Source organism: Acinonyx jubatus, chromosome D3, assembly GCF_027475565.1.
Source record: "Acinonyx jubatus isolate Ajub_Pintada_27869175 chromosome D3, VMU_Ajub_asm_v1.0, whole genome shotgun sequence".
Classification (NCBI taxonomy): domain Eukaryota; kingdom Metazoa; phylum Chordata; class Mammalia; order Carnivora; family Felidae; genus Acinonyx; species Acinonyx jubatus.
Window position 1 is genome coordinate 89,875,882 of NC_069392.1, and position 15,270 is coordinate 89,891,151.

The window sequence follows — 15,270 nt, forward strand, 5'->3', positions numbered from 1 at the left end:
CACTTCGAAGGACTTCCGCATCAGGCTTCTGGAGCGCTTGCGAAAACTCGTGAATTATTTGCAGGGCTCCCCGAGAGGAGGGTGGGTGTTCTGGTGAACACTGCGCACTGTGGGCTCCCTTCCGGGTGGATTGTTTCTAGGGACGCCGCGCACACCCGTGGAGCCGGCTCCGAGGTTCCCGCTGCGGGTGCTGGGGAAACACGCAGAGAGGCGCTGCCCTTGGGGTCAGAATCCGCGAGGCCGCTGGCCGGCTCCTCCACCCTCGACTCGGACCGGCCCTGAGCGGTCCGGGAGCATGTCCTCTGTGCACTTGGGTCTGGATATCGGATTGTTCCTCGGGGACGGTGTCCCCGCACCTTGCTTGCCCTGACCCAGCTCACCCAGTGACGGTTTGCGGGAGGCAACGTGGCTCCTCTGTGAAGCAGCAGATTGGTGGTTTTCTCCTCAGAGCAGCACCTCCAGAATTGCATGAAGCAGAGGTGAACAGAAGTAGCAAACACGAGGGTTCGTGCAGCATCACCGTGCCTGTAATCTGGTCGATAGAAGGCACCAACTCCCGGGGGGACCTGTGCCCCAGCTTCCGAGCAGGTGTCGGGAGGTAGATGGAGTGGACGGCACCTCCTGTGGGCAGTGGGTCACGCGGGGACGGAAGCGGGGTCTCCCCTGCTGAGCGCACCCCTCTGCAAGGGGCAGGGGAGCTCCGGCAAGCTGTGTGGTCCACATGCGCTTCGGAACAGCCGCGTGTCCCGCGGTGTGTGGAGCAGAGAGCCTTGCCGGCCCCCCGGCACATCCACAGCTGGCTCAGTCCGCCGGGGAGGCCTGCCTTCCTCATCTGCGCCAGCGAAGGTTCTTCTGAGGGGACCTGGAGCCTCTCCAGGAGCGGAAGGGACAGATCCCTCCCCGAATGCTTGCCGCCTTTCTGCTGGGCGCCAGGTTCCGGCTGGCCCCGCAGCTGTCTCGTCGTCAGCACCTGCACAGGCGCTCACAGGGCGGGTCGCCCTCCTCCGCCGCCCTGCCATACCCGGGAGAGCTCTGGCGCATCTCGTCTCCTGTTCAGGGTGCCCTCCGTGAGAAAGAGGTCATCGGTCCCACCGTCACCTGTTCCTGGAGGGCCGCCGGCAGGGGAAGGATGCCGTGCTTTGGCGGTGAGAGCTGCTCCCTGGACAGTTGCAGCTTCGGAGACCTCGGGGATCTCCCGGGAGAGCGAACCCCCGGTGGTCCCTGCGTCCCTCCCCGTGGAGCACCCGCTCTGGGATGCCACGTGGGCAGGGAGCACCGTGCGACGGGGGGCGGGGGGCGTCTGGCGGCAGGACAGCGCTCTTACTGCCCCTACCTCGGGGCAGCGCGGGGTCGCCGGTTCAGCGGGACTGGGGGCCCGGCCCAGGGGACAGCCGCGGGGTCGGGGAGACTCGGTCACACACAGCACTAGTGCCGGCCGTGTCCTCTTCCCTGCAGACCTGGCTTCCTCCTCCCCCCTCGTTCCCAAACACACGTGCTTTATCCCAAGTCCGGTTGTCAGCCGGCCAGCACGGTGGCCCCTGCCCCAGAGCCACGTGGGCCGTTAGAGCAGGTGCCATCGTGCTCAAGGCCCATAGCTGCCACGGTGCCCGTTTTAGCGCCTGGGGTTGCGTCTGAGCATTCCTGCTGTCTCCCTGCCTCATTGATGTGGCCCAGCCAGCTGCCAGTGACCGTCCCCTCCATTTCCCGCTCCGGGAATCCAGCCAGGAAGTCCGAGGCGTCCTCCCGCCGATCGCTGAGAAACCCGGTAGACCGCGGGACTGGACACAGAAATTGTGCGCGGTCCACTTTACCAAGAGTCTGTCCCTTTGTGTACGACTCCAAATAAGCGGTCCCGTGGCGTATGGCCCAGCAGCCTATTTAACGGCCCCCCCACCTCAGGACACTGGCCTGTCACTTCCGAGTGGGTGTCCCAACGTTGTGCAAGATTCGGTGTCCTGCCTCCGCCAGGTGCGGGCTGCGCTGTTCCCACAGGGCGTCTTTTGCCAGAGGATCCTGCGGCCTCTGGTTTCCATGTCACTCCACGACCCACTGGCTGAGTCGGAGGCCGCGAGGGTCCAGTGGTGCTAACCTCTCTCGCAGTCCCGTCCGCCGCTGAGACGGTGTGAACGACAACAACGGCCGTCCAGGCTGGGGCCACGTAGGGAGATGCTGTGAACAGAAAGTGAGGGCACGCTTGGGCTGCTTTGCTTCGTTTAAAGTCTTCTCTGTAGATTCAGCATCTGAACGTGGATCCTGAGATACGAGCGTCTCCCCGCTCGTTGTTGAACAGTAGTTAAGTCTGAGTATTTGTATTCAGCTTGACGTTATTCAAGTAGATGTTATTCAGTAGAAAGCAGAACGACTTTCTGTGACTGTCACTGTATGTCCTCCGGACTGCACCTTCTGTGTGCACCCGCGGCCTCTGGGCACACCTTCCGTTGCAAGAATACGCCAGGGCCTTCGTCCAGCGTCTGAAGCGGCCCTTGGAGAGGGTCCTAGAGGAGCCTGTCTGTCTGTCTGTCTCTCCTGCTGTCCTTCAGTTCTCCGACAGCAGTGGCTGTGCGCTCTGGCCCCCAGACGAATCCACAGGCGTCTTCCCGTCCCTCGGTCCTGCCTCCCCCCTGCGGCGCCCAGGTCCTCATCACCTTGTCACCCTCGTCCTCCACCGTGGCCGAGGCCGATGCCGGGGACACGGCTGGCCGCGTCCCCAGTAATTCCTCCGGTGTGGAAACCGATTCAGGAGTGAGGAGGACACCTCTAGGGTGCGGTTTTCTTCGTCCTGCCGAAAACCTCTCGTGGCACGTAGGCTTTCCATCACGTCCCCCTGTCTGCCTCAAGCTCTGCGTCTCGCGGACCCCGCGAGACCTCTCACGCTGTGGCCGTTGTGAGCTTTAAGTTTCCAGAATTTCATACCCGGCTTTGCTTCTTCTTTGCCTGGTAAATGTACCTCCAAAAACTGCCTTTCGAATGCAGACTTTTTTATTTGAAGATTTCATTTTATGTTTTTTTTAAATAATCTCGACACGTGGGCCAACGTGGAGCTTGACGCATAATGCTGACACCCAGAGTCACGTGCTCTGCCGCCGAGCCGGCCAGGCCCCCCTTCCCTCGAATGCAGACGTTTCTGAGTGTCGTGTCGTTCCCCCCCCCCCCCCCCCCCCCGGGGCGAGTCCACCCTGACGCAGGTCCCTGAGCTCTGCTGCACGTGCGTGCTCGAATCCCGCACCTGAGTCCCTCCACGGGCAGGGGTCTGCCTGCCGTGGTCGCTGGCACGTGGTGAGCACTCTCCTTGAAGTGGAGCTGGGAGGACAGAGTGCTCTGAGAGAATCGCTCTCAGATTCTAGAATTACACAGATGTCAACGTGTGCCTTGACTCTTCCACTTATTGGCACCTGACTTGGGGCAGGTTCGCTAACCTTCGTCTGTGCGATGGGGCGGTGGCAGAACGAAAGGGAGAGACCTGAGTGTGAGGAATAGTGCCTGACCCGGGATGACTGCTGCATGGAATGCACAAATTTAAAAATTATTTTTTAACTAGGTGAAACTTGCTCTTGCCACGTAATCAAAAGATACAAAACGGTGTGCAGTGAAATGTCCCCTGTTCATCCTTGTCCTCCACGTAACCCCTCTCCAGGGCAGCTGCTGTCACTGGGGGTCTCTGTCTTTTAAACAAGTACAGGCATGTTATTATATAGTATGTATCGTATTGTTTTTCAGTATGTTGGGAGGCATACTGGGTGTGTGTGTGTGTATAAAATCTATATATAATCTTTCTTGCAGTTTACTTTTTTCCACCTGATATTTTAGAAAATATCTAGAGATTGTTCCATTTTATGGATAAATAATTATGTAGGTTATTTGCAATCTTGCAAATACAGGTGATAATAAATACAAATTTATTTAATACCCCTCCAAATACTTTAGTGTGTGTGTCCTAAGGTCAAGGATGCTGTCTTCTAGAACCAGAGTATAGACATCAACATCAGGGTAGTGAAATTGATCCAGTCCACAGATCTTGTTCAAATTTCAGTATTTGTATCACTAATGTGCTTCATATCAAAAGAAAAAAAACAATGGGGTAAATATTGCTGATTATCCTTCCAGGGCTTTCTGACAGTTTATACCCCCATCCACAGTGCATTGGGGTATCTGTCCATTTCCTCACAGCCTTTTGAAGGGATTGTTATCAAAATTTGGGGACTATTTTTACTCATCTGATAGGTTAAAATGGTTTCTGATTGTAGCTTTAATTTCATTTCTCTAATAAGGAGTAAAAAGGTTGAGCAACTTTTCATGTTGAAGAGCCACCTACATTTTTTCATTAGCCTGACTTCATTTTTATTTGCCATGATACATTAAGGATGATAGTATTTTGAGAGCATATATTCTTTTCTAATTTGTCGTTTTGAATTAAAAGGGAGAAATATTTTCTATACCCAAATTGGTCAGTGTTTCACAGATTTTGGACTTCTACAATACTTAGACTTCAACGTGGACATTATGGGAAATAACCTCTTTTATCCAACGCTTTTATACTTTCAATTTTTTTTAATGTTTATTTTTGAGAGAGAGAGAGCGAGCGAGCACGGGGGAGGGGCAGAGAGAGAGGGAGAGACACAGAATCCAAAGCAGGCTCCAGGCTCTGAGCTGTCAGCACAGAGCCCATTGCGGGGCTTGAACCCATGAACCGTGAGATCATGAGCTGAGCCGAAGTTGGACGCCCAACCGACTGAGCCACCCAGGTGCCCCTCATACTTTCATATTTTAAGCTGCATCTCTGACTCAATTTAATTTTTTGTTTTTAGATGGGCACCACGCTGTCCAAACACCATTTATGGACTAAGTCCTGTTTTCTCCACTGAAACACTGTGATACCGTTCTGTTCGTTACCCTTCCAGACCTGTATGGGTCTTTTCTGGACTGTGTTCTGTGCACGAATCTGTCTTCTTGTTCATGTCTACTACTGGTACGCTTTCTTGCCTATGGGCCTAGTCCTTTCCTGCTACGCTTGACGGTGTGTTTTGAACGATTTTCCCATACTTATTTTTTCATGTGTACTTCAGACTTGTCTGCTAAAGCTCCAAAACTCTAGTTTTTAAAAAAGTCCTTTCGGTATTTATATGTAAGTGATTTAACCAGTGAGAATTGATGTCTTTATAACTTTTAGTCTTTGTACCAAAGAATAGGGTGTAGATTTCCATTTCTTCAGATCTTTTCTTTGTATTTTTTCATTTTTTAGTGGCATTTTAAAATTTTCTTCTGGATTTTGCTTGTAGATATGATGTTGATTTCCACGTACTAAAATGTGTGCCTCTTTTTGAGTTTTAAGTTTTTTAAGGCATTTAATCATATCATTTGTAAATCATGATTTTTACCTTTTCCTTTGTAGTTAGTTAATGCTGTATATTTCTGTATCTTACCTAATTTCACTGGCTTGTATCACTAGAACACAATAAATTCATGGCAGTGATAGCGGATATTTTCTGGACTGTAATAGGGTTGTTTTTAGTATTTTCCTATTAAATGAGAACATACTGAGATACGTTTGTTCAACTCTTCCTGTGTTCAGACAATTTTTTAGGAATTAAGACTAGCTACTAAATTGTAGTAATTGCCTTTTCATCTTGAAGACGATTATAATGTAGGTTTTTTCTTCTTAAATTTATTAATGTGTTTGAAGAGAAAAGCAGTCGTCCAGCACCAGGGAAAGTTGCCGCGTGGGAATGCACATCTGGTTTTCCAGACCTTTCAGTTTGTCAGAGGGTTGAAAATCTGGATTTAATATTTTAGTAGCAGCGCGTGGGCCAAACAAAGCCCATGCAGGCCACGTGTGGAGACTGCTGCAAGGCCGCCAGTTTGTAATTTCTGTTCTAGTCCGTTCCCGGAAATAATTAGAACCTGGTGACAGTTGAATGTTCTGTCATCTTAGATAGTTAAAGGTACAGCTTTCATTCTTGCCTGGGTGAAAACCTGATGGGGAGGGTTCCCAGGTTTATTAGCTCATAGATACTCTAGTTCTGTCGCCTTTTTATACCTTGGCTTTTTTGATGTATCATAAATAAGACCTTTAGGTAATTACTGCACTTCTATGAATTAATTTTTACCGATTGGTTTTAAACAGCCTTAAGTTTCAGACTTCCTTAATGTAAACGGTGTCACCATAAAATAAATGCTCTCTCCCATTTTTGAAGCCACTTCCCTTATTTTCTCCTCTTTTCCCTATGGTTTGCATGTGTTCCTGACTTGACCTAGTTTCTGTTGCATCACTGTTTTTAGAAAAATGTAAGTTTTTTTCTTTTACCTAACCTTATTTCCTATGTTAGTTACTCTTGCAAAGAGCATCGTCTTCAGGAAGATACATTTTCGCTCCTTGTAGATTCACTTGTACATAAGGAGAATTCCTTGCATTTACTAATAACAGAAGGAAACAAATTATTTTTTATCTAATAAAGCTATGTCTGTAAAGACACAGTTAAATAAACAGTTAAAATTTCCTGATGAATTTTGTTAACCTGGCCAAAATCTTTCTAATTTTAAGTGGGTTCTTGACCTCACTGTAAATACCTATTTAATTTCCGATAAATAAAGCTAATCAAAATTATAAAAGATAAAAAGTGGTTCTGCTGAATTTTGTTTTTAAAATTTTTATAATTTAGAAATCATTTTACTTGTATTTCAGTAAACTCGTGATTTTTCTTTGGATGGGAATAGTTTATTTATTTATTTGTTTGTTTGTTTGTTTGTTTATTTAAATGTTTATTTATTTCTGAGACAGAGACAGAGCATGAGCCAGGGAGGAGCAGAGAGAGAGAGAGAGAGGGAGACACAGAATCCAAAGCAGGCTCTAGGCTCTGAGCTGTCCGCACAGAGCCCGACACGGGGCTCGAACTCACAGGCCTTGAGATCATGACCTGAGCCGAAGTCAGACGCTCAACCGACTGAGCCACCCAGGCGCCCCTGATGGGAATAGTTTTAAACCTGATTGAAAGTTGAACGATAATATTTAAAGTTACAAAATAGTCTTTTATATTTAGTCGTGAGCTATTTCTTTGTCATAAGTCTTTATGAATGCCTTTTCATAGGGCAAGAATTCATGGTCTCCCAATTACTTGCGTGGGGATTACTTGTTTGTTATTCATGGTATCAGATGGGCTCAGACAGTGCTTTCTCCGCCTTCGTCTCCTCATATCTCGAGTTAACTTTGGAGTCGTTTGGTCACATGTGCTTTTATTCACATGTACAGTGGCCTGAGTTTGTACGCTTGCCTTTGGTTTATGTATCTTACCTGTCCAGTTAGCCCTCTTCCCTCCCTCGGGCCATGATTTGTGTTCTCATGTGACTGTGAAGATTTTCTGCAGGATTCACTCATAGTCTTCCGTTATTTCAGTGATGATGGAAATTTCACCTTTTTCCCTAACTGATCGTATATCTTCTGCTGTGGCAAAGAAAGTAGATAGCTCTTTCATAGGTACGCTGTTGTTTCGATCTAACCCCAGACGGTCAAGTGCCTTAACAGTGGGTAGAAGACACAAGGGCCAGACAGGCCGAGCCGGACTGGTTGTGTTTTCTTTCGGCCCCAGGTTCGATCCGCGAGGAGAACGGTGTCCGGTGGCACGTGTGTCCCTACTGCACCAAGGAGTTCCGGAAGCCGAGTGACCTGGTGCGCCACATCCGCATTCACACCCACGAGAAGCCCTTCAAGTGTCCGCAGTGTTTCCGGGCCTTTGCCGTAAAGAGCACCCTGACCGCGCACATCAAGACCCACACGGGCATCAAGGCGTTCAAGTGCCAGTACTGCATGAAGAGCTTCTCCACGTCGGGGAGCCTCAAAGTGCACATCCGCCTGCACACAGGTGCCCGGGGCTCGGGGCCTTCCCCTCCCGTCCCCTCCGATTCACGGGGCCTGCGGGCAACAGCCAAACACCCTTCCCAAGTCTCTGTGATCACCTTGGTAGGCTAGGCTGCAGGTATACGCTGGTCCACAGAGTGACGGGAGTAGATGCCCACAGAGCCCGCGGCTGAATGAGGGAAGCACTAAGCACTAGCACTCGGAATGAACACAGGAGGCAAAGGGCCAAGAGAGGGGTGCTTGGGGGCCACCGCATGTAGAGCTGGAGGAGGTGGGCCTTTGTAAGGAGACACCTGGGTGCGGTGGGGGGCGTTTGTGCTGAGGCCTGGGGCAGGGAGGCAAAGCTGATGCCTCTTCACCCTTTCCGATGTTTTGTCGTCAGGATGAAGGCATGAAAACATTCATATTTAGGCTGTAATTTCGTTTAGGATCGTTTTGTTGTGATCTATTCACAGATCATAAAATGGACTCTTATTTTACGGTGAACTCAGAATTCACTGTACTCAGAAATTGTGCAACCCACCCAACTGTCTATTTTCAACGTTTTCGTCATCCCGGCCCCACCAAAGAAACCCCATCTCCATCAGCAGGAACTTCTCCTGCCCACCTTGGGTTCCGGGGCTGAGCTCATCATGTGGAGGAGTGTTCAAAAAAGCTGACATTTGTTGCTTTTGTTACGTGCCCTTCTTTGGAACCTCCGTTTTCGTTTACCGATAAAGTTGTAAATGAAGGAATTTCCTTCAGGAAAGGGAATTGATAGTAGAGAATTGTGAAGAGGACATTACTACTGTCAGCAGCAGCAGCATTATTGTTATTTACAATCACTGACAACTACCATTTACTGCTGTTTACTAAATGCCCGGAGCTGCTGAGTGCTAGTCAAACATGAGTGTCTCCAATCCCGGCAGCCAGCCTGGAGGCAGACGTTGTTCCACGTGACAGATGATGATTTGAGAGAGAGCAGTCTTACTGCCCTGGAGTATTCCTAGCGACTGAATATTTGAGTATCTGAAGGTTTAAATGTTTTACAATGCGAGGATAGCACATTTTTTTACTTCCAGTGATCTTAAGACGTGCCTTAACATCGATAGTACGCACTGTGTGCACACAGGGGAAAACAGCTGCATGAGATGCATGAAATTGTACGCGTGAAGCGAGAAACTCTTCAAGTCAAAATTAAACTACTAGCATTTTATGTTGGCATTAATTGTCGAGACGGATGTTCTTGAAATAATTCTGCCGCGTACTTCTATTTTTATTAGGAGTCAGACCTTTCGCTTGTCCTCACTGTGACAAAAAGTTTCGGACCTCAGGCCACAGGAAGACTCACATTGCTTCTCACTTTAAACACACGGAGCTAAGGAAGATGAGGCACCAGCGGAAACCGGCGAAGGTTCGAGTCGGCAAGACGAACGTTCCGGTCCCTGACATTCCTTTGCAAGAGCCGATTCTCATAACTGACGTAGGTAAGATTCTCTTCCCTCTTGCACCTTGCAGAGAGTATATGAGTATCTTGTCTACACAGCGCTAGACCGATGGTTACAGGGAGACAGTTTTAGCATGCTGTTCGTGAAGTGTTTGTGTAGCACTTTTGCCTTACGGCCCGGTATGTTCCACAGTCAAGCTGAAAATCCTAGCTCTGTCTCAGCCACTGCCCAAATTGTGTTCTTGCTTAAGAAAGAAAGGATGTGTCCAGCTGCAGATACTAGCACGTAAGTCCTCACTGAGGACAAATTTCTGTCTCAGGGGAGCCGTCAACGTGGACGAGCGTTCTTCATGTGAGACGCGCAGTCCGCTTTGTTACTCTCATCTTAAAATCCCTACGTGACAGGTCGCAGGTTTCATATGGGCTGCTTTCATGTTTGGACTTAAAAACGAAAACTGCTGGCGTTTAAGGCTTTTTTTTTTCCAGGCTCAATGTTATGAAGGTTAAACTATGATTTTATTATCTAGAAACACTGCTTATGAGAAAGTGCTAAACAAAATGAAAGAAACTGCATTAAATTCTGGGATAAAACTTATATTTTTATACAGTTTCTGTGTTTTATTAGGTCTTAAGCAAGATAATCCAGTCCACGAACAAAATTAACATCAAAGTATAGTTTAATATAAATAAAGGTCATATGGTATAAAGGGAGATATTTTAGATTAACATGAATTACGGTTTGCTAATAAGATGATCAGTAATCATGAATTTTTTTTAAAGTTTATTTTTTTGACTGAGAGAGAGAGAGAGAGAGAACGAACATGAGCAGGGGAGCAGAGAGAGAACCCCAAGCAGGCTCTGCACTGTTAGTGTGGAGCCTGATGCAGGGCTCGAACTCACGAACTGCGAGATCATGAACTGAGTGGAAACCAAGAGTCAGACACTTAACGAACTGAGCCATCCAGGCACTCTTCAACAATCGTGAATCTAAAGAAAAAAAAAATCATGAATCTTTATTTAGGAGCATAGCATCACATATATAAACCAAAAACAATTAGAAGGAAGGAGAAATATTCAAATTGTAAAGTATAGTGAAAATTCCTCAATTAGATCAATTTAAACGGTGAAACTGAAGCAGATTTGAAGTACGCATATATAAAAAAAGGGTTATTTAATAGCTTCATAGAATCTTTTACTCTATAATACTCTTTGAAACATGCACGGAATTGAAGTTGGTCAAATCTAGGATAAGGAAGAATTTCAAATTTTCAAAAGTAGATACTGTACAGGACACAATCTTTGATTGTAACTCAATGAAAACATAACAGAACAAAGCTAAATGTGTTAGCTGTAGTTCAGATAGCTAACACATTTGAAAATTTAGATGAAATGGATCTTTTCTAGAATCATGTTCTTCTATCATGATTGACTCTAGAAGAAATGGAAAACCCCAAAACAGACAAAAGATTGAAGGTCGTCATCCTCCCCAGAGTATCATGCTCTGTTGATTTTATGTGTGTGCTGTACTGAGCTTCCTGGAAACTATAATTCTTAGGGTATTAATTGTTCAAACCCTAGAAACTGACAAAGCTCCCATGGAGGTTAGAATGCCTTGATGTTCTTGTCCACTTTTGGTAGCTCACAAAGCAAAACAACACGCTGATTTAATGTGTATCTGATCTTCATAATCTATAGGTTCTCAATGGTTTGTGTCATTCCTGAAATGAGGAAAGTCTCTGAAAGTCAGGACAGATTCAACATTTGTTTAGTGGCCCTAGAATTTTCCTTCATGCTTTCAGAGTTACCCTCAAATTACCAGTTTTGTTTTCAGGTTGCCATTAATAAAATTAAACATCTGTGGGTTTCTTGACTTTAACTTTCTAAACCCGTAGTTAAAACTACAGTCCTGCTACTCCAGACTTTTTCCCAGGTTAAAACGGGTACATTTTACTCGTTGGTTTCACAGATAGCTGGGAAGCCAAACTTAGACCAAATTAGTGGAAGCAGAATTCTCCTTTGGTCCAGGCTGAGTGAGACACACGAGGGAAATGATTCATATAGAGAGGGCTTCGCATTATAGAAGGTAAAATATTGTAAATAATTATTTACAATGCTTAACGTCATTGTCATTTATATTTGTGTTTGTCTCTTCTTTCAGACTCTGAGCTCCTCAGGGGCTCTGTAGAAAAGATGTGACTTTAATAACCTTCCGGGGACAGATTTTGATAAAAATGTGACAGAGAGGGTTTTAGCACAGATTAGTTACAGTTATTTGACTTCATTGAGAGACGAGCTGTTCTAGTTTAGCCAAGTTACTTAAAACACAGTATGTCACTTAGGCTAAGACTGTCACTTCAGAAAGTTAGAATGCATTAAAACTACCATAGCAAGTAATTTAGTCTGCATATTAAGGAAGCACAGTTGGTGGTATGGTATTATACGGTCAGAAAAACTTTGAGAGCTGTGTAGGAACTTGAAAATAGTCATTCAGAACTTCTCTACATTCGTCGTTTGTACAGATATAAAAACTAAGCTCTAGAAAGAGTTATGATGTTGCTTTTCCATTATGCAACTAGTTTGTACTCATGGTAGAACTAGGATTCTGGATCTTCTGGCTTGTAGACCAGGGTTGTGGTCAGTTAAGTTCCCTCCCTCTGCACTTCCATTACCACTGCACTCCCAGGCACAAAAGTATGGGAGAGCACACCATGATTTTCAAGGAGTCATTGTATCTTGGTACCAAGCACCAGTAATTTTTACTGGACTTGAATGTTGTGAACTTTATTGTGTGTCAGGGATTGTATTTCACTAGACATGCTCTCTTGTACTCTAAATGTTTTTTCTTCGAATTCAAACACTAAATCTTAAACACAATAATGTGTAGACTAAGGAGGTATTGGAGTCATAAGGCAAGCATGATATTCAGAGGGAGCTCCTTATTACCATCATAAAAAGCTGAGAGAGATCATTGCCACCAGACCTTCTTATAAGAAACGCCCAAGGGATTTCTTTGAGTGGAGGCAAAAGAACAGTAATTAACATCATAAAAACATAAAAAGATAGCATGAGTCTCACTGGTAATGGTAAACATGTAGTCATAGTTAGATTCTGCATTACAACAATAGTGGTGCACACTTTACTTACAACTCTGGTTTAAAAGTTAAAAAAAAAGGTGGTAAAAATAACCATAACTATAGGCATTTGCAGTTACATAGTATAGAAAAAACACAAATTTTATCAGCAGTAACCTAAAATGTGAGGGGGAAGAGAAGTAAAAGTGTAAAATTTATGGATTCTATTGAAGTTATTATCTGTTTAAAACAGTATGTTATAAGTTTAAGATAGTCTGTGTAAGCCTCATAGTAACCACAGGGGGAAATCCGACAGTAATCCCACAAAAGAAGATGGTAAAGAAATTAAAACATAACTGAGGTATCAAAACACAAAAAGCAGGATAAGAAAACAAGGAACATAGGATTCAGAAAACAATTAACCAAATGGCATTAGTAAGTCCTTACCTATCAATGATTACTTTAAATGTAAATGGATTAAATCCTCTAATCCAAGGACACAGAATGGCTAAAGGGAGAACAAAACAAGATTCAGTGATTATGCTGCCCAGAAGAAGCTCAGGTTAGCTGTGACGATAACACATAGAGAGCGAAGGGGTAGAAAAAGACATTTCAAAAATAGTAACTGAAAAAAGCAGGAGTAGCTCCACTTGTATCAGACAAAATGGACTTTAAGGTAGAAATGGTAAAGAAAAAAAAGACAAAGGAGGTCATTAGATAATGATAAAGGGGTCAGTCCATCAAGAAGATATAACAATGGTAAATATTTATATGCCCAACATGGGAGCACCCAAGTATATAAAAGCAGAAACACCTAATAGGAGAAATAAACAGTAATACAGTAATAGTTGAGGACTTCAGTACTCCACTCTCAACAATGAACAGATCATTCAGATGGAGAATCAATAAGGAAACAGCACATTTGAACAGCACTACACACCAAATGGACCTAACAGGCAAATACAGAACATTCTAACCAACAACAGCAGAATACCCATTCTTCTCAAGCACACATCAGACATTTTCTAGGGTAGACCATACGTTAGGCCACAAAAAAAAAGCCTTAGCAAATTCAAGAAGATTGAAATCATACCAGGTATCTTCTGTGATCGCAGTGGTGTGAATCTAGAAATCAGTGAGGGAAACTGGAAAATTCACAGACACATGGAAATACTCTCCTGAACAACCAGTGGATCAAAGAAGAAACTAAGGAGGAAATAAAAAGAGTCTCTTAAGACAAGTGAATATGGAAACACAATGTACCAGAATTAATAGGATGCAGCAAAAGCAGCTCTTAGAGGGAAATTCATAGCAGTAAACACCAAATTAAGAAGCAACAAAAATCCCAAATAAACAACACCTTAAGGATCCTACACCTTAAGGAACTAGAAAAAGAACAACAAACTGAGCCCAAAGTTAACAGAAGGGAAAGAGTAGTAAAGATTAGAGCAGAAGTAAAGAGAGAACATAAAACGATAGAACATATTAATGAAACTAAGAGTTGGTTCTTTGAAAAGGTAAACAAAATTGAGAAAACCTTTTCTAGACTAACAAAGGTAGAATGAGAGCATCCAAATCAACAAAATTATAAATGGAAAGGAAAACATTACAACTGATACCACAGAAATACAAAGGATCCGAAGAGGCTACCATGAACAATTAAATGCCAACCAACTGGACAATCTAGAAGAAATAGAGTAATTCTTAGAAATCTACAACTTACCAAGACTGAATCAGGAAGAAGTAGGAAGTCTGAATAGACCAATGACTAGTAAGGACGTTGAATTAATAATCAGAAGTCTCTCAATATAAAAAGCCCAGGACCAGATGGTTTCACTGGTGAATTTTACCGAACATTTAAAGAACAATTAATACCAACCCTTCTCAAACTGTTCCAAAAAATCAAAGAGGAAGGACATTCCCCAAACTCATTTTACAAGGCCAACATTATCCTTACACCAAAAGCAGAAAAGGACACTACTAGAAAAGAAAACTACCCAGTATCCCTAATTAATATAAATGTAAAAATTCTCAATACAATACTGCTAAACCAAATTCAGCGGCACATTAAAAGAATTATTTACCACGATTAAGTGCGATTTATCACAGTGATGCAAGGATGGTTCAACATATGCAAATTAATCAGTGTGATATGTTACATTAATAGAATAAAAGAAAATAGTCATATGATTCCAGTAGACACAGAAAAAGCATCTGAAAAAATTCAGCATCCATTCATGATAAAGAATTTTAACATAATAGGAGTAGAAGGAACATAACTCAATGTAATAAAGGCTACAAGACTACAGCTAACAATATACTAAATGGTAAAAGGTTGAAGTCTTTTTCTCTAAGATCAAAACAAGACAAGGGTGCCCATTCTCACTGCTCTTATTCAACAGAGTATTGGAAGTCCTAGTTCGATCAATAGCATCAAAAACAGTAAAATACTTAGGAATAAATTTAACCAAGGAGGTAAAAGGTCTCTACTCTGAAAACTACAAGACACTGATGAAAGAAGTTGAAGAAGACACAAATAAATAGAAAAGTGTTCCATGGATTGGAAGAATTAATATTGTTAAAGTGCCAATACTACCAAAACCATCTATGGATTCAGTGCAATCCTGTCAAGATTCTAATGGTGTTTTTTTATGGAAGTAGAAGAATTGGTAAGGAACCACAAAGGACCTGATTAGCCATGGAAATCATGAGAAAGACGAACAAAGCAGAAGACATCACACTTCCTGATTTCAAGTTATACTGTAAAGCTGTAGTCACGGTTATAGTGTGGTACTGGCATAAAAACCAGTAGACCAATAGAATAAAATCGAGGGCCCAGACACAAATCCAAGTGTATGTGGTTAACTGATACTTGACAAGGGAGCCAAGAACACTCAATGGAGAAAAGATGCTCTCTTCAATAA

At 44.1% G+C, this 15,270-nt stretch overlaps 1 protein-coding gene across 8 annotated transcripts in view; it reads left to right on the forward strand.

Moving 5' to 3' along the window:
* The window catches only part of ZNF236 (zinc finger protein 236), a 105,916-nt gene that overhangs the window by 39,975 nt on the left and 50,671 nt on the right, over nucleotides 1-15,270 (forward strand). For all 8 annotated transcript variants that reach the window (XM_027069195.2, XM_053206052.1, XM_053206049.1 and 5 more), the window contains 2 exons: nucleotides 7,581-7,853; nucleotides 9,112-9,315. In XM_027069195.2, coding sequence (XP_026924996.1) covers nucleotides 7,581-7,853; nucleotides 9,112-9,315 — 477 coding nt within the window. The remainder of the gene's footprint in view (nucleotides 1-7,580; nucleotides 7,854-9,111; nucleotides 9,316-15,270) is intronic.